The sequence below is a fragment of the Dysidea avara genome, chromosome 6 (assembly GCF_963678975.1).
Source record: "Dysidea avara chromosome 6, odDysAvar1.4, whole genome shotgun sequence".
In the NCBI taxonomy this organism is placed as follows: domain Eukaryota; kingdom Metazoa; phylum Porifera; class Demospongiae; order Dictyoceratida; family Dysideidae; genus Dysidea; species Dysidea avara.
In genome coordinates, this window is record NC_089277.1 from 9,760,354 (window position 1) to 9,780,332 (window position 19,979).

At 36.6% G+C, this 19,979-nt stretch overlaps 2 protein-coding genes across 8 annotated transcripts in view; one reads left to right on the plus strand and one right to left on the minus strand.

The window, feature by feature from the left end:
• Window positions 1-17,860, minus strand: part of LOC136257322 (uncharacterized) — a 79,462-nt gene extending 61,602 nt beyond the window's left edge. Inside the window, exons 1-5 of one of the 7 annotated variants that reach the window (XM_066050456.1) lie at window positions 16,950-17,860; window positions 9,507-9,537; window positions 9,300-9,458; window positions 9,140-9,252; window positions 8,946-9,092 (exon numbers count right to left, since the gene is read on the minus strand). In XM_066050456.1, the coding sequence (XP_065906528.1) occupies window positions 8,946-9,092; window positions 9,140-9,252; window positions 9,300-9,458; window positions 9,507-9,537; window positions 16,950-16,980 (481 nt within the window). In that variant the 5' untranslated portion in view covers window positions 16,981-17,860. The other 6 variants (XR_010701905.1, XM_066050455.1, XR_010701902.1 and 3 more) reach the window with 6 other exon arrangements.
• LOC136257320 (procathepsin L-like) lies at window positions 11,323-19,206 on the plus strand. The gene is made up of 8 exons (XM_066050453.1): window positions 11,323-11,469; window positions 17,759-17,999; window positions 18,047-18,202; window positions 18,257-18,389; window positions 18,448-18,536; window positions 18,593-18,745; window positions 18,796-18,914; window positions 18,966-19,206. Exons 2-8 carry the CDS (start codon window positions 17,763-17,765, stop codon window positions 19,060-19,062), a joined length of 984 nt encoding a protein of 327 aa, XP_065906525.1. The 5' UTR covers window positions 11,323-11,469; window positions 17,759-17,762; the 3' UTR covers window positions 19,063-19,206.
• The last annotated feature ends 773 nt before the right edge of the window (window positions 19,207-19,979 follow it).

Genomic DNA, 19,979 nt, shown 5'->3' on the forward strand with positions numbered 1-19,979 from the left:
GTGTATGGGAGATTCCTTTTCACAAATCCATCACATTGTAGCAATTTGTATCAACCTCTCCCCTCCCTCCAAAATGATGGTTACCATGCAGAGTTTTGATCCATTTTTGCATTTCTAATTGAATATCTTTGCTATGACTGACCCAATTAGAGTGTGTTAAAGGCTACATACTTCTACTAATTACGTTTCATGAAAAAGAAAATTGACAGTTAATGTATTTTCATTATTATGCATTTGGAACCTTGTGCCTTCAATGGTACTTGGTGTCTGTCACTTTAAAGTTTGTGGCAGTCTAATATCTGTTTCTGCTTCAATGTTGATCACCAAACAATAAAGGAAACAAGCCAAGGCAAAATATTAAGGCCAGCATTCACTGAAAATATCAAAGTAAAACACAGCACAGCTACTGTCAAGCTTGATGGTTGAACTGTTGAGCTTAACTCGTGATTTAAGTAGATATAGCAGTTGTACTGAAAGCAGAGGTTAGTGAAAATATAGTCTAGAATAATGTACTACCACATAGTAAATTAATAAGATGCATAGTGTGCTACATTGGACTTCGAGCAAGCCTTTCATCACACGATATAGCGCTATCTATAAAAGCATCCATGATATCAAGAATAAAGCAAAGAGGATTTAGCATTGGCAGGGAACTGGTTTCACTGTTAGTTGCTGTAAAACTGTTAAATGACCATTGTGTGTTGAACTATCAAACAATTTGTGTGCATTTTTACAAAATAATTCATAACTCTTGTGTTACATGCCGAAAATTTGCATGGATGCCGGTTAGGAACTCATAGTTACATGGGAATTTTATCAAATTTTTGATGGCTTTAGAATTTTAGCCAGTGGTCAGATAATCTTCTGATATGTGAAACACAAATATTTGTGAGCTCCGATAATTGTGACTGGGCCTGCAAAAATAGGGCATGTGAACACATGATTTTTGCCTACTTTTTCAAACTTTGATCACTCATAACCTTATGTATCATTTTGCTATGACAATGCAATTTTAGCCCTTAGTAAGCATTTAATAAGTTTTATGATGCAAGTTACAGAATACAAATATGACTGTCTCTGGGAAAACCGGTCTTATCGCCCATTTAAAAGTATCGAGAAACGTCGGTTTTAAATATTCTGTGTGTTGTAGCTGGCCAATGGTGGTAGCTACGCATACCAAATTTTCACACGTTTCACAACAATTTCTTACCTTCCTGATCATCCACTGAAGAAGTAGCCAACAGCTAAGTTTCCCGCCATTTTAGATAGTTTTTAAACCAAGGTTGTCTGTATCAGGCGAGCTCCAGAAGGGTGGGAGGAGGAGGCCCTGAAAGGTGGGCAAGATGGTGTTCAAAAATTGAAAAGAGACGTGCTGGGATGAATTAGGCCAAGTTATAGGCCATTCAGGGCTCAGAACTGGCTAAAATGAAAGGAAATTTAGAGCACAGGTCATTGTCCAACACCACAGAGCTGTACAGCCACACACAGCCATCTCCTGGTTGGCCAGGGCTCCATCAAGACCCCAGATCACTCGTACGGCTCGCCACTGTGCTCTAGAAAAACAGCCAGCAAAAGCAGACCACTTTACTCTGGTCGACTGTGGCAGTGAAACTTGATAGTGCATTCATTAAGTTTTGTGTTTGTGTGAAAAAATCAAACTTCCTGTCTTGGGCGATAAGAACGGTTTTCGTAGATCCAGTCACAAATATTCCTTTCCAGTAGTGAGATACAACCAGTAGAGTGATCGGGTGTAGTTTGTACCCACATGCCATTTTCGCAGGCCCGATCACAATTGAGTCATGGTGATGGTAACTGATTATTTTGTCTCCTCGCCTTTTCAGCTGTTACTATAGTCAAAGGAGGGAGCCATTGACATCAAACTTAGGGTACTGCAAAACTTGTACAATATCAAGTGGAATATGTTTGCCAAAATTTGTGTCTGAGGAATGTTTAAAGCAAAGGTAGTGTTTGAAGCAATAAGAGTGTCGAAAATTGATTGCTTACACTACCTTGTTTTTTACTTGCATGTAGGAAAGCATCCTTGTACAGGCTATGCCTTTTGATTCCACCCTGTCATTTTGAAAAGCCATATAAACACAGTAAATTACATAGTAGGTGCTATCCTACTAGGGACATGTGATAAGGCTATTATGCAGGCCTGTAAATAAAGGGAAATCAGAAACATAGCTAATTGCTTAACAGGGAAATAGTACACAAACAAAAAAACAAATAAACATAATAACTGCTTTTACGTAATTTCAAAATGATGCCAAAGATGTATAAATAGTGTAGAAAACATATATGACACATCAAGCTGAAACAATGGATTTATGTATATCTGCTGAAACACATACAATAATAAGGAGTCGGTGAATGCTATTTCCTAACAATTGTCTATGCACTCCAGCATCATGATACAACTTACAACTTACATTATATGTCCTCAATTAATTAAGGTATGATGCAATAGTTCAATTAATAATAATAAGAGGACCAATTAATTATAACGCAAACAACTTTTGGTTAACAATGCATACAAATATTAGCACACTGCTTTGGTGATAAACTACTAATCAATCATTAACAAAGTGATAGAAGTAAACTGTCCTGTTCAAAAATCACAAGTTACTTCTGGTTGACAAGTCACACATATTTGTCAGGGAAATTAACTTTTGTTGCCTCATCATCATTGTAAAATCGGACTACCCATTTTCCTGTGATAAGGTTAACAGTTGACAGCCATCCTCTGTACCATACGCCATCATGATATCGAACTTTCACTTCATGCCTCCCTCCATTATCAATTACTAAATTTTCATTCTTAGTTATTTTCTGCTGCTGGCTGTTGCCAAAATGCTGTTTCTTATCTGGTGGTCCCCAACTTGCTGCACTATCCTTACGACCACATTGTCATGCCTTTCTTTTGACTGCAGCCTTCATTCACTGTTCCTCAGATGCTTCTGATCGATAGGTTATTTTCGATCCACCGTCAGCTGCAATATACTGCTGGACAAAAATGTTATCTTCTTCATACAAAGACTGCATTGCACAAAACAGAGATTTTTTTCTGCTGTCACCATCCTTAGCTAAGGAATTGGTTCTTTCTACACCATTGGTGATTCTTTGTGCTTTGTTCCATACACCCGGAGCCATCTTTGCAAATGGTTTACTCAATATTCGTAAATGGCTTTCTCTTGTCCACCATTCCACCCAATGCTTGCATGGCACCTGACCAATCACAACCAGAAACAATTGCGATTTGCTCTTCAGAGAGTGGTATGCGAAGCTGTTCAATTGATGATTCCTGTGTCATGCAACACATCAAACAATTGTGGTACATGCAGCTTTTCTGCTACAATCATTATATTCTTTGCAATTAAGAGAAGGCCTCAACCGCTGCTCTTCCGTTTCCCTTTGAAACACTGCAGTACACCCTTTCTGCTACTCTATGGTAAGATCTTGTCCCATGAACACTACAGCCTTTCAGTACCAGTTCAGCAGTTTCTTCACCAATCACTTCCCACAATCCTTTGGATTTGGTGTCACTCCAATCAACTAATAACTATGATTCCTTTAAGAGTTTCACCCACCTTAAAATGGGAATACTCCAGTTGACATCTATCAAACATGACCTTGAAAGCTAAACAATTAAATTCAGATGATTCCTTGTTACCTCTCATGCAGGCCACAACTGCCCATTTTATTGTTGTATAGTCAAACACGGTGGCATTGAAAAGGTAAGTGAGCTCTGTGTTTTCATTATATGTCATGTCGGTTTCAAGGAAGTCAGCTTCTGCCAACAGTTTGCACATCAATGGACTCATTATAAACTGGTAGGTGATTGATGAAGAAATTGCATAATTCCTCATGTAAGGTCTTCCGAGCTTCTTATATGCCTCTGACAATACACTTTTAAAATTACCCTCCATTAGCAGCATCTTTACGATCTACTTTGTTAGCAATCTTTTCCATTTCACCAACTACAGTTGATAAGACACATGTGTCTTGTAAAATTTTCTCCCTGTGGTGATCAATGCGATCATAACTACTGCCAGAAATATCAACTGAATCAGGTTGATAATCTAATCCTTGACCACATTGTAACTGGCAAGAAGTCAAGTGTGGATTGTCCTCTATAAGGCCACCTTGTTATAGTGGCCAGGTCCAGAAAGTCCAGATGTATCTTCCATTGATTTAATTTTCGTTAATAGGGCCACCTCATTAATAAGGCCAGTGGCCACATACTGCAGGATCAAAGTGATAAAACGAACACAATATTCCCTTAATAAAGGGGCCAGCTGAACAAACAATCAACGTATCACTGCAAAAGTTGCTGCTCCGCCAAATCTACGACAATAGTTTAGAAATTTGCTTCATGCTTTTAGCCGCCATTATGCCTCAAGTAATGAATAATCCTAACTGAGCATTATGATGAAACCTGTAGTATATGTTTATAGCTGTTACAGCAACTATAGCCAGGTGTTGATTTGTTGAAAACCTTGATAATAAGGCCACTTGTTCATGGCTGGATTAATGAGGTTTTCATTAATAAGTCAACCTCACTAATAGGGCCACTTATTGTGGGTCCCAAAGCTGGCCCTATTAACAAGATTTACTTAAGTAAACTGAACACTAGAACTCTATGTAGCTATATAGCTAAGCCATGTAATGTACATATCCCTATGACAGTTTACCACACAGGTGCAAACTGTATGTAGTCTCATACCTGTCCTATCAATGCTGGTACATGTGCAGAGTTTTGCATCAGGCAAAAGAATAAAGCATCTTTAGTGATGCACTGATTAATTGGTGAATACTCAGACATTGGTATATCGGCCACATTTCTGCATTATACTTTTAGCTGATTACTTTGCCAATTAATTTTACAGACCCAGATAATACTATTTTCCTAACAATATGTGTTTTAAAATCACAATTTTACCTAGAATTTTGGTAAACATAAATATCAGATCGGTTATCAGTATTGGTCACTATTATGTGAATTTCAATATCAGCTAATTTGACAAAATCTCTTATCAGTGCATCACTAAGCATCATATTGTTTCTTTCCACACTATGGATGGTAATAGTAAACACCTACAGTCCATATTAGCAGTATATCATTACCACAATGGGACTGATCCATGTAGATACTTAACATACCACAATCTACAAACAACCTGTAGTTTTCTACATGAGATTATAAATAACTGACAATGAAATGAATTTGTACTGGTACCTGCCATGTGTTTTAGGATTCTTCAGTGGATAAGTAACCCTGAAGGAATGATGTAATAATCACCAAGGTGGAGCTGAGGTGATTATTACATCATTCCTGAAGGGTGTCTATCCACTGCAGAATCCTACCAATGCATGTCTTAGTAATTTAGACAATGGTTTGTGATTATAGCTGAAAGAATACATAATTTGTTTGTCATGTTTGTGGCTATAGGTATTCATCATGTAAGAAATTAAATAAAGCCCTACATACTTTGCAATTATCAAAGTATTTTATGCATGCCATTGTCTAATGACTCAAATCAATCCTGTTACAAGAAGGTAAACAGTGATAGCTTTTTACTAGTAATATATTTTGCCAAAGAATATAGAGCTATACCAATACTACACCTGTATCGGTACCAATATCACGAAGTCTATACCAATAATATTTTGTAAATAACATCTATTAAAGGTGGCTGTGTAATTATTTACAAGCTGTTAAAATTTCAGTTACAGCTCAGTAGTATCGGCAATAAATATCACACAAATTGGCCATAAAATGTGGTATCATTATAACCGTAGGCCTAGCAAAGAACTCTGTTACAGTTGCTACTTAAACATTATCTGCATGTATTTTCACACAATAGTGACTAATACTCTTTTAATAATATTAATGTATTTATTACATATTGATATAATGACAACAGTAATATTAGTAGCTTACCATTAGAACACCAGAATTTGCAAAGGTGTCTAATGTTTCATCGTTGCAAAGACTAGCGGAGTTCATTATCAAAGGATACACTGCACCAGCAAGGAGCTAAATACTTACATGGAAATTGAAACTGTGTGAAATTTGCTTTGGGTGTTTATGCCACACTGAGAACATTACACTGGTTGCATCTGGTCTCCCAGCAGTCACTGCAGTACACCTTTCTCTACTACAGCTAACGCATTATTTATCCAGGTCTACAAAGTTTATAATACAAATTAGCTTTAGACAACTGTGTAATCACTAAAAAGCACCTTGCATATTGCCTTTTTCGACTCCAGCTTCGCACACAGCGTGAAGCATTGCACCAAAAATGACACATGCGCACAATTTGTTCTATTTAAAGGTCGCCTCAGCTACTAAACCCCTTTTTATTGCAATAGAACGAAAGTACTATCTGGAGGAAGCAGTTAAAGAAAGGCTACTAATACGAATTATTATTCATTAATGTATAGCGGCGCCCGCCCCTCGGCAGTACATTTGTGGTGAGCAATGAAAGCATGATGAAACGGTAGAATACGGATACTTACAGGTACAGTTATGTAATATTAGGTAGGCATCACGTGATTAGTAAGAATAATCACATGAATTCTTTGTTTTTAATTGCTTGACGTAAAATCTTCCCTTTATAGTGCACTTCCCTGTAAAGTTACTTTCACAATGCATTTTATGCCAAAGACAGTGGCGTAAAAGCTTGTCATTAAGTACTTAATGACAAGGTTGGCGTAAAATCTTTTCTTTAGGGTTAAAGAAATCATTGGCGTAAAATCTTGTCTTTAGGCATAAAGACAATATTTGTCATTATACGCCAATGTATGCATGACCGTTTGATTGCTGTGCTAGAAAAAAGTCGTTGTTCAAAATCATATATTCTCGGACAAAATTTAAGTATTGTCGGACACCGGTCAGTAATCCTACATCAAATACTTTAAAGATTTACCACCAACACCATCTGTTAGGGCTATTCATTAGCTATCAGCAGAGCCATAGTTTATTTCTTTCTATCTCATTTTAAGGAAGCTGTGATCGGGAATGTGCGAGCATGTCACCACCTCTATTCTCGGACACGAGCTATGATGGTTCTGGTGATGCATAAAGGTAGTTCACTGGCATTACATGCTATTTAAAGTAGTTCAAGCCCAGAGATGGGGTAACGCGTTACGGAATATAACGCGTTACGTAATATATATTACAATTTGCGAGTTGAAGTAATATGGGTTTTACTCTTTTCACCACCTTTCATAACCCTTATGTAATATTAAGCTCAAAAGCATCCAGACTTCCTACTGTAGTTGTTGCTCTCTCTCTTCGACTTTAGGGCACGCATCTAGTACTGAGTTGCCGCGAGTAGTCGACTTTTGGGGATGCGTCCAGTAGTTGCCGCGAGCAGTAGACTTTAGGGGAAGCGTCCAGTAGTTGCCACGAGAAGTACACTTTAGGGGAAGCGTCTAGTAGTGTTAGCGTTAGGGTTAGGGTCAGAGTTCAGCTTTGGTTTCTTCTTCACCTTCAGGGTTAGGTTCTTCTTACTATATACAGCTTATTTCGATTTATAAGATACAAAAGAAGGGAATCAAAGGAGCTAGCAGCGGTAGCATAATAGGTAGTACACTGGACCATCACACTGGGATCCTGGGTTCGATCCCTCTTCAATACTGCACTTTTTTTTTCGCCTTTTTGGTTCACCGTCATTTTTCTAAGTTCTGTAGGGTTATGAAATAGGGTGAAAAGAGTGATACCCTGCGCTTGCATGGCGGAGATAGAGCACCAAAAGCAAAACTGTCCGGAGTTTGGTGCACTTACCTTACAAAACTTTACACAAATAATATAATAATGAAACCAGCTATACTAACAGGTGTAATTTTTTTATGATAACCTGGAACTGGCAAAACAAATTACATTAGACAGGTAAGGCTAGCTTTATTTATTTATTAAGAAATTACAGCACAAGTGCTTAAGGTCTGTAGGACTCCTAGTCGTAAAGCCAGTTTAAAGTTGTTACAGCTGTGTGCATGTTCACATTGCTCCATGTAGCTATAGTAGTACACTTGAACATCTAATAACAGTGCCATGATACATACAACACCTGATATACCAGCTCAGCATCGTAAGTGTGTCGATAGTGCTGACCTGGTTGACCCAATTACCAAAATAATTATCAGGATGAGACTCAAATCTACCCTGGTCGAGGGGTCCAACATGCATGGAATCTAGCATTAAGCAAGATTCAAATCCTTAAATCTTGGATAAAATCCTTTAAATATCTAAGGCTGAAAGAATCTTTAAATCCTTAAATTTCCTGAAATTCCGTAAATTTTTGTATTCTATTCGTCAATTTTTCCGTTTATTTTTTGTACAAGATCGAGATACTCTAATAGAGCAGTCAACTGCAGCAGTTGAAACTATTCTAATAGAATATTCATAATGTTAAACAGGATTGAAGAAGAAAAAGATAGTTTTAAATTTAAAAGCAGCTGCAGCTGCAATGCTTGTACAGGACTATTTAGTTTGATATGTTTATCATACATACAATATAATCACAATTTGTGATCAGGCCTGTGAAAACTGGGTATGTGGGCACTGTGATAAACTATACACAACACTTCAGTACTGAAACAGACTATCCATTTCAAGTAAGTGTAATTACAAAGCCAATAGAAAGTTGGATGGCCACAGTTGGAGCTGATTTAATGCATGGTTAGAAGTATGCCAATCTATTATGCCCATATACCTGCTTTCACAGGCCCGTGCAGTGACATTTACTGCTAGTAAGCTATAGTAAGAATAATTGCCTATATTATAATAGTAAATAATATTTAAACTAGTATACTGTTCATAGAAAACATGTAAAGCATGAACGCATGATACATCGACAGGTATATACGTAGTTTCGTTTTCAATAAATACCAAATGCAATGCTCAATAAGTTAAAGTTTGCAGAAGCTTAACAACTTACCAGGTTGCAAGCAATAGCACCAACTATAAAAGCCATTAAAATTGGTCATGTTTAAAATCATAGCCTTTGCAGGCAAATCACAAGTGGTGCATAGCAAGATAGCACGACACAGAAGAGTTCTTTTATCTGGAAGAGTCACTGTTACACCTAGTAATATACAAATCACAAGGATCAATAATGCAAGTATGACCTACCCGCATAGTACAGCTGCTTCAGTGCTTCTGTTAATGGTTTCATAAAAAGACCCATATCTGGCTTCGTTGTACCATACCAGAGTCCAGCCAAAATGCGATTTTCTTTTGAAATCCTGCATATTAGACTAATAGTACTCATGAACAGATAATAATATATTACCTCATTCTGAACGGTAGCTCATTGATTAGTAGGTAAATGGGCCAAAAAGAATATTTTGATGATCTAAACACTGGTATGTCATCTGTGTTCATAATTAAGGAAATGTTGTTCTTGTTGTCTAGAATCCCTGAAGCAACTTGGTTTTGATATAGTTTCCCACTATATATATCATTGTAGCATCCATCTTGATTTTTTCGTAAGTGGTACCTTGAATTAATTGTGTCATATGTTTCATCACCTGCAAATTAACTAATAACATAAAACATTGAAAACAGCTTTACAACTTTAGTCAGTTAAACAGCTGTATTCATGAATTATGAAGGCTAACTGGTAATTAAATGAGCCATATTAGTGGTGGATCCTCCTTAACAACGATATACTTAACAACGATATAGTATTCACTTTCTGGTTGTCAAGTGCATGTGTGATAAAATAATAAATCACTGGCTACCTCCCAACTGTGAATGTATGTGCATATTTTTCAGGGATTTGACTAAAAGTGCCTCAAGATCCAGTCTTGAGATTGTCATTTTCAAAAATTTCCACTTGTCCACTAAAATTGCAACTTATAGTTAGTGGTCATTTTCCCAGTCCACTACTGATATAGAATAATTGCCTTAAAATCATACATATAAAACAATAGTTTGATCTAAAGAATTGGCTTGTACGTCACTATAAGTTTGTTTGCTATTTTCTAGTTCCAGGTCTCAGTCACTTATCCCAAATTGCTTCCAGATTCAATCCTACCACAATTATGTTTCAACTAGGTAGATATACTCTGAAATCCCTCTCTTCAGTGACATCTTGCTACATGCTACACAACAATTGTGACAATATAGAGTACAATTGCAAAATACAAAATAATGTAACAAGAAAATTTGTTTATATGTATTACAACTACTACCCCCCCCCCCCCCGTCTCAGGTTTGGGCTAGTTGTAAAAAATAGTTTTTTTTAGCCACTGTCCTGGGGTTAGTATATCTATGGGTTGGTAAACTTATAACCACCTGATAACAATGTCATACATGGAGTTCAGTATAAACTACAAGCTCAAGGCTAAATAGTGGCTCACTCACTACTTAGAGTCCGTATAATGAAAGTACTACTTGGCATACATAACTGACTAGCTACTAGTACTACTCAGTACTCAAAGTATTTAACTCACCACTCAGTTAGCATTAGTCTCGCATAACCAGACCAAGAGCCAGACCCTATTCCTCTGCACGTCGCTTATCGATTGGAAATTATAAGCGCCTTTCGGAGCAGGCGCTTATAATTTCCAATCAATAAGCGCCGTTCGGAGAAATGGGTCTGGCTACGCGAGACTACAGAAGAAACGTGGTTGACCACAACAGCTTGTGTGGTGATCACATGATAAACCAGTTTCCTGTATTACATAATTTTGTGGTTGAACAAGTCTTACGCAACGAGATTGGTTAACAATCAATACATACTCAGCACATGTTGCTGTCAGACCTTCAGTGCTGGTCACTGTAAAGTACTACTAATAATAAATACTCACGGTGTGGCGTGCCGGCTCCTTGGGCCGCACAACACACTACCGTGTGTCTTGATTATCAATTTTATCAAATAGGAAGGCATATACACACAAGGCAAAGCCTGTACAAGGTGTCCACCTAATAAAACAAACATACATACATTATACCTAGCTACTGTACTACAAACTACACAATACACAGCAAAATACAAACAGAACAAAGAAGTGATACAAAGTTAATTGACACATAAGTAATTGTAAAGGTAATAATACAGCCATCCAGTGCACAAAAGTAACATGCATTGGTTGTTATACAGTATTGTTCATTTGTTCTTACTTAGTATTTTTCACAAGTGCATTAGCTATAGCTACCAATGTAATAATGCAGGAATTTATGGGGCAGGCTTCTTCTAAGAATTTAGGGCATAATGGTGATGATTAATTGAACACTACATGTACCATAGAAGTGGCTACTTTAATATTATGATATCATTTATATACTTAAAATGATTCTGATTATGATGAAATGACATAGATAAAGCATTTGTGCTGTATGGGTGGTGTGTTACAACTGAAAGTGCAGAAAGCAATGGAATTTTGATGAGCCAATGATGTTATGTTATTGTTATGTCAATTTCTTTTACATGAAAACATTATGCCAGGATTGTAAAGGTAATAATACAGCTGTCCAATGCACAAAAGTAACATGCATTGGTTGTTATCATACACTACAATGGTAGTGTATAGTAGGGACCACAAAGGAGTAGGCATGGCCCAAGAAATAACATCACCCAAAAATCAGCCTCAATTTTCCCAGACGACGATGAGGCAGTATTGGTTAGGTAAAACTAAGCCCAAACAAGCTTTCAGATCAACCCGAAACGCTTTCAACAAGTTGCTACGGAATTTTAAAAATAAGTTATTTAACGGAATTTTCTACTGACTGACTGAGTAACTGAGTAACTGACCGATGCCTTCAGGCAAGTGTAACTCAATAATGGCTAAGGCTACGGGCTTGATTTTTTCACTATTTGACGTTGCTTTGACCTGAGAGGTGCCTTTTGGCATACCGCAGTACGTATAATGCATTCTTCATGGACTTACCAGTGTCCTCCTTTGTGTCCCATTTATCTTTGCTGACAGTGAAAAGTTTTGATTTGGCGATAGCACATGATGGCTTCCCTTTATAACGGAAATCGTCCATATTTTTAATACTGGCTGTTTTGATTGCAGAGGTGCTTTTCGAACAGTTCTTGATTCGTATTGTTGTGTAACGGGTTGAACATAGCCGAAAACAAAGCGTAATGGATGCTTCACTTTTCAGACGATAATTGATAGAACTGGGGCACATGGCTCCATTTCTTTTGGTATGCGTGGATTGTAGAGGTGCTTTTTGAACAGTTCTTGATTCGAAATGCTGTGTAATAGCCCCATGACAACAGCACCTGCCCTAAACTATCATGCAAGATAAACACCTGCAGTTTAAAGTGAATGTAACAGTATTAACAGTATCAGATTTTACAAAACTGTATACAAATTGCACATCAGGCAAAAAATAAATGCTACCAGAGGGTAGCCACACTACCATACTAGCTAGTGCATGGTTTTTAGCTCAAACTACTTGAGGCTGGCTGTTAATGGTGTAGGTGTGTGAAAAGCTCAATGCAATTTCTGGCCTTGGTAATGTTGATCATCTTGGGTTGACAAGAATTGGTGGATGACCTATTTTAGTTGCCCAACATATTCTGTGTTGATTTGCTGCACGTATATATATACCAGGCACTAAGGAGCCAGCACAGCTTTGCAACCTCATGCATGTCTGGATTTCAATTGAATGTGGTCTGTATTTTCCCACTCCTCTACTTTCCACCTTCCACCCCTTTGTGAGCAGCCATGATAATACCTCCACTACAAAAGTGTATTTGTGTGTATATATGTGATAAGCTCTAAATGTGTTGTGCACTCCTGTGGTGTATGTGATGTGTAGGAGATGATAGTTCACATTTGCCTCATAAAACAGCAAATGTGAACCATCATCTCCTACACATTCATTACATACCCCACAGAAGTACATTTTATGCATATCACATTTAAAGCTCATCACATATGCACAACATTTTATTGCGGTGAGCTAGCTCGCTCATTAAATTCATCAGATTTTAAACTTAATTGGCAGGAACTCTACAAGTATCTGAAAGGCAATAAATTGATGCATCTCTGCATGGTGTAAACTTCATATGCGTGCCTTGGCAAGTTACTATAGTTTTGAATCTAAACCATTTATCTCAAAACTTCTAATGTGTGATTTGGATCAGTATTCCAAACAATAGTTGCATAAATTTTTTTCCATTGTGCTAAAGGAAACTTGTTTACTATACATGAAGTGCTGCACTTCTGCATATAGGCGGCATTGATGAGGTGTAATGGTAACACCCTTTGCACCTACAAGGGGGTTTCTGTGAATGAAATCCCACAATTAAATGTTTCTTTGGTAGTTACATTCTAAGTACAAATTGCAACTTACATACAAAGTGTAGAAAGACAAGCAAGTAAGTGTATTTGTAATTACTGTATTTCACGGGTCATAATATGTGTTTCCTAAATAAACCATCAATAAAAATGAAAAGATGAGAGGAACTCCACCCCCCACGAAAGTGTCAGAAATTAAAATGAAGGCAGTGTACCCCACCATACACCCTAGATTTACTTACATCTCTTGTAGCACCTTTATTTCTTGCAGCACCTTAGCACCCTTCCTTCACACCCTCCAAGTGTCACCACAGCACCCTTTTCTAATACCTGAAGAGAGTTGTTTTTAAACATGCAACTGGACACCCCTAAAAGTGCTTTGGTTACACCTGAATTTTAACAGTGTAGTGGGATAGCCCTTAATAACAACTTTAAAAGAGGCTGTAGGACCAGGTTAGTGTCCTACAGATCTTCAGCATTTGTGCTGTAAAGCCTTAATAAATAAATATCATTAAGTATGGTAGTACTTAATAAGTAGGGATCGATAAGAAATCATACGGCTTCATAATATTTTGCACTTAAAAACATCCTTGCAAAAGCCACCTGGAATGCATTAGTACAGTTGTAATGATGCAGTGCCTTCATTAAACAAAGTGAAAAGTCCAATGTTTCGATGTACAGTGAATTTTAAAATTTATGTGCACTGTCTCCTCAAACATTGGTTACTTCCATAAAATATCAATGTGTTTTCACAGACAAAGTTAGCATCTTATGGCAATAACACTATGTGCGTCTTGTACTTGCATGATGCACCAATACCACCATAACAGATAGTTTAGAAGAACAATCAAATACTTTGTTACGTTGGTCAACCCATTAAACTTGAAACCTGTGTTCTGCAATCTTGACTACATATATACTCCCTCTTAGGAGGGATATATTTTTGATATTATCTCTGTTCCTCTGTAATATACATTCCTAAGCACTGATAGCAGTGTTATATGGCATTTATACAACTTAATGTCTTTCCTTCACCTTTAAAGTGTCTGAAAGTGGTATATGCTTGATATACTACCACTGATTCTCATCAATAGATTCCTGAGCACTGATAGCAGTGCTATATGGTATTTATACACCACCTATTCCCTTTGAAGTGAGGTGTGAAAGCGGTATATTTTTATATTACTTATGTATATCGGTAATGGACTGATAACAGTGCTATATGGACTTTATACACCTTTGCCGGCTTGTGAGGCATGAAAGTTGATAATAATATTGCATGTGTTTCTTGGTAATGTACTAATACAAAAGTGCTATATGGTATTTATACATCTTCTCTTAACTTTAAAGTGAGGTGTGAAAGTAATAAATTTTTAATACATTACCACTGTTTCTTGGTATTGCTATCTTACCACCATTTCTCAGGTAATGCACTGATAGTAATACTATATGAAATTTATTCATCTTCGCTTCCCTTTGAAGTGAGGTGTGAAAGTAATACATTTTTGATACATTACCACCATTTCTTGGTATTGTTATCTCACCACCGTTTCTCAGGTAATGCACTGATAGCAATACTATATGAAATTTATTCATCTTCGCTTCCCTTTGAAGTGAGGTGTGAAAGTAATACATTTTTGATACATTACCACCATTTCTTGGTATTGTTATCTCACCACCGTTTCTCAGGTAATGCACTGATAGCAATACTATATGAAATTTATTCATCTTTGATTCCCTTTGAAGTGAGGTGTGAAAGTAATACATTTTTGATACATTACCACAATTTCTCGGTATTGCTATCTTACCACCATTTCTCGGGTAATGCACTGATAGCAATGCTATATGACATTTATTCACCTTCTCTTTACTTTTGAAGTGAGCTGTGAAAGTGGTATATATATATATATATATAATTATGTGTACTAGACCTAGTACAGTATAATGTATATTAGGGATCATGAAGAACTGGACATTTCCAGCATATCGGTGTGGTGAAATAACTTAACACTCAACCTGCTGATCCAATTCACACTTTTCATCACTGCTTCATGACCATCTCCTGAATCATACAATATGGTAGTATATACTTACTACCATACTGTATGTAGAAGTGCACCGATATAAATATCAGTATTGGTACCGATATTGCAGTATCGGTATCGGTAAATAGTTGACTTTTTAAGCAGATATTTCACTAAAGTACTATAATTGCTCAGCTTTCCATATACTTGATCTTGTAGCACTGTGGGTAAAGCATTAGGCTAAAGATTTTACAATAACCAAGGTTCAGTTTCAAGTCAGTTTGCTTTTTTTGTTTTTTTTTTGTTTCTTTGCTCAGACCTTTTAATAGCACCTTTTTAAACATGTCTTTTGTTCCCTTTTTCCGAAAACCTTTTGGCAATCACATGCACCTTTTTAGCTGTTTTGTCATAATATTTTAACATTTATTGTAGTGTGTCCATACTGAAACCTCTTATATTCACATGCAACCCAACAATATTGGTACCGGATTCAGAATCGGTAGTTTTGAAGCTAATTATATCAGACATCATATAATCCCATATATAACTGTATGATTATAGCTATTACCATACTTTATTATTCAGGAGATGGTCATGAAGCAGTGATGAAAAGTGTGAATTGGACCAGTAATTAGGTTATAAGTGTAAAGCTATTCCACTACACCGATGTGCAATAACAAAAAAACTTCTGTGTAAAAGTTTAGTAGGATCCCTAAAAATGTAAGCCTTAAAAATAAGGCGACCACCAAACTACTGTCTATAAAATCCATGGTAGAATGGACTGTATGAAACAGTCTTACTATAAGAAAACCATTACAGAGCACAATAATTTAATATTAAAATCCAAAATCCAATTATCGGTCTGCCTTCATATCTGCTTTCTCCACAGTCAGACAACATTCACAAAGTTAAAGGCTGAATGACACATCATACCGCCATCATTTGATGCCATAATACCTAACCGGATGTGCCTTTTGATGTTCCAATAAGTATCTACCCACTGCATCTTGCTCTTCATTGTCTTTTTGATGCTATAAGTGATAGGGCCTCAACCTTGTAATCGAAAGGTACTATTGTTTCCTTGCACAAGAAGCTTCACTCTGTCATCAGCCGACTGTAAAACTAAGAATGTAATATCAGCACTAAGCTGAAAAATTGCCATGCATTGGCTGACTGTTTAAATAAATAAAGTGCACAAGAAAGTAACCTATAAAACTGTTATCAACACTTTTTGGTTGGATGCCGCAAACTTATTTGCAGTGCTGTAAGGGATGCTCATTAGACACTCAGATATTTGATAGGACTTTAAAGTTAATTTTAAGCTAGGTTTAATGTATACTAAGTTCAAATTATTTTCATTGAAAGTAATTCAATTTGAAAGCATGTTAAATGCTGAAATGTATTGAGGCAAAGCATTCAAATGGTAATAACCTACCTGCCTGCACAATTTAATGAAAGTCAAGGACAATGATTTAACAGATGGTAGGCAAATCTTGTAATTATGGAGTAAATAAACAAATAAAATTCAAGGAATAGAAATTAATCGGTGCATTAATAAATAAATTTTATTCCATGAATTTAACATCATCGCTCAGAGTCAACTTGCACTTATTAACACCATGATCAGAATCATACTATGCTATATATAATTGAAGTTACCTGAGTGTAGACACTCTACATGTACAATCATCAATTCGTCATTGTAGCCAATTCTAGGTTCTTGAGAGATGATTATCACAAATCACTCTTGGTGGTGATTAAATCAATTGATGCTGTAGTGGCCATTACCCTCATTATCACGTTATGCATTTGATTTGTAGAAGTTCCACTGATTTCTACACCTTGAGTTACATTACACCCTACAGATAGCATAAATGTTTATCTATTTGACTATCATTTAAAATGTCGTAAATATGAAGTGTAACCACTTGTTTACCTGTGGTGCTTAATTAGTTATATTGAGCCATAAATTCTAGAGAAGATGGCTGTTGCATTATCATGCTATACATGTATTATTTCAGTGGTAGTTAATGGCCTTGCTGTAAAACAAGAGGCAATGCACTATAATTTATAGCATGTTACTTTTGGGTATTGGACAGTGGCATGTCACACAGAAATATCAAAATATTTGTGACCTTTTCCAGGGGTGTTAATTATGCACGTTTAATTACACAACACTGTCTAAAGACTTCAAGCCTATAATGAAACACATGCTCTACTTAATTGTCAAGCAAGCAATCCAGGAACTTTTGTGATCATTGCCATCACATTATATCAGATGTCACCTTAGTTTACACCATGATGTATTTTCTTGGCAATCACATTGTAAAGCAGCTAGTATTACGCATGTCAATAAAATAATATGGCTTCAGTTTATTTATAAAGAGGAGATTCTTGCACAGAAATTAGTAGTAGTAGTCTTGTTAACTGTGCTTATTGAGTTACGATCTCTTCTACATTGCAATCAGCGATATGAAGACATTGGGTGTTGTTGCTTACCTCTGTGTAAGCGTGGCATTAGTATCAGCTGGGGAATTCAGTGCAGAATGGAATGAATGGAAGGCCCTACATGGAAAAAATTATAAAACCGAAGGAGAAGAGCTCAAACGCTATGCTATTTGGGTAGCTAACAATGCTTACATTGAAGAACGTAACAAGCATTCTGATGTGCATGGGCTCACCTTGAAAATGAATCAGTTTGGAGACATGGTAAATATATGTGTAGCTTTGTAGCTGCTTTAATATGGGTTGTTTAGGATTCTGAAGAGTTTCATCACTTGTACACTGGCCGCCGTCAATCTCTAGATGTTAAAGAAAAGTTTGATGCTCCTCTCCATGTATCAACTAAAGAAACTGTTCCTTCTTCTATTGACTATAGGACAAAGGGTTATGTAACAGGTGTCAAAAATCAGGTATGTACAAATATGTAAATTTCACAAAATGTAAGTACTTAAACTAAACTTTAGAGTCCATGTGGAAGTTGCTGGTCTTTTGCTGCAACTGGAGCACTTGAAGGACAACATTTCAAACAAACGGGTCAGCTGATTTCGCTTAGTGAACAAAATCTTATAGATTGCAGTCGTGGTTATGGGAATAGAGGTATGCTTATTAGTGAAACCTGTGGTGATCAAGATATTAACAACTACATATTTTAAAGGGTGCCATGGAGGATTGGAGTTTAAGGCATACAACTATGTTAGAGATAATGGTATCCAATCTGAAGCAACCTATCCTTACGTAGGACGCGTAAGAGAAACCTATAGTGTTACTTAAGTAGTAAACACTTTTATATGTACACATAGGACATGACTTGTAAAGCCTCTCCATCTAAAGTGGTTGCCAACTGTACTGGTTATCATCAAATTCCCTCTGAAGATGAAAATTCTTTGGTTGATGCTATTGCGAATATTGGACCAATTTCTATTGGATTTGATGCCAGTGAAAGAGATTTTAAGGTAAATAATTGATGGATATCATGTGACAGTCATTCACTATTCTTTAACAGTTCTATTCTTCTGGTGTGTACAGATCAAATTTCTGCGACGACTATCATTTGACTCATTCCATGTTGGTTGTTGGCTATGGAACCATTAGTGGTTTACGTGCTTACATTGTTAAGAACAGGTACTGTACTTGTGTAACATGACCAATCACATTATCTTTTTTTTCTTTCAGCTGGGGTACTGGTTGGGGTGACAACGGTTATGTTTATGTTGCGATGGGATATAATATGTGTGGCATTGCTACTGATGCCACTTACCCAACCATCTAACAAGACTACTTGCTCGCTCTGGATTGGACTGGACTGTAGTTAGCTATGTATTGTGCTTTGTACATTATTTTTAGGCCCTATATATAATTTTGTCAGTAGAATTGTAGAATGAGATGCAATCAAGGTTAATATGTATTAGCAAGAGTTCATACTACAGTAACAGCCATGAAGTAGGCTATATCAACAATAGATCCCTAAAAATTCGACAATGGCACTGGATCATTACTAATCATTTGGCCAGACAAGAATGGAATTAATCAAAGTGTTAGGAAATCTACAGTATCTAAAATCGCATTGAGAAAATTGCATGCATCCATTGAGAAAATTGCATGCAAGAATGACGCAATCACCTGGTAGAAGTTAATGGCCACATAGAACTGGATAGATGTGTACTACAAACCATGAAGGATGGTCACTATGACTGATTAGTAGGCAATATATCACACACATTTCTGTGCAATAATGGAATAATTGTACTCATAACAGCCAAAATTGCACTCCGCTTTGCCTCGTTTCGCCAAGTGCAATTTTGACTATTACTCGTACAATAATTCTCTATTTGCACTCAAATGTGTGTGATTACCTATACTAATCAAATTAATTGTCAAATCAAACTACGTAGCTTATAAGTGAAATTTGTCATGTGTATGGTACTTATGTCTTACACATGCATTTCAGGTTTATAGCATCTATCCTACATCTGTCCATGTGTGTGAAATTGCACAAATACAGGCCACATGTGCTATAAATCTTATTTATCTTCTCCTACACTCAACAAAAAAATGTGAAGTAAATAACACATTTACTCTAGAGCAAATATGATGAGCACATAAATGAATGTAATGTTTGCTTAACACTGATTTGCGCCAACCAAGAGAACAGTGAGTTTAACGATACAATGAAAGTAATAGCTCTTA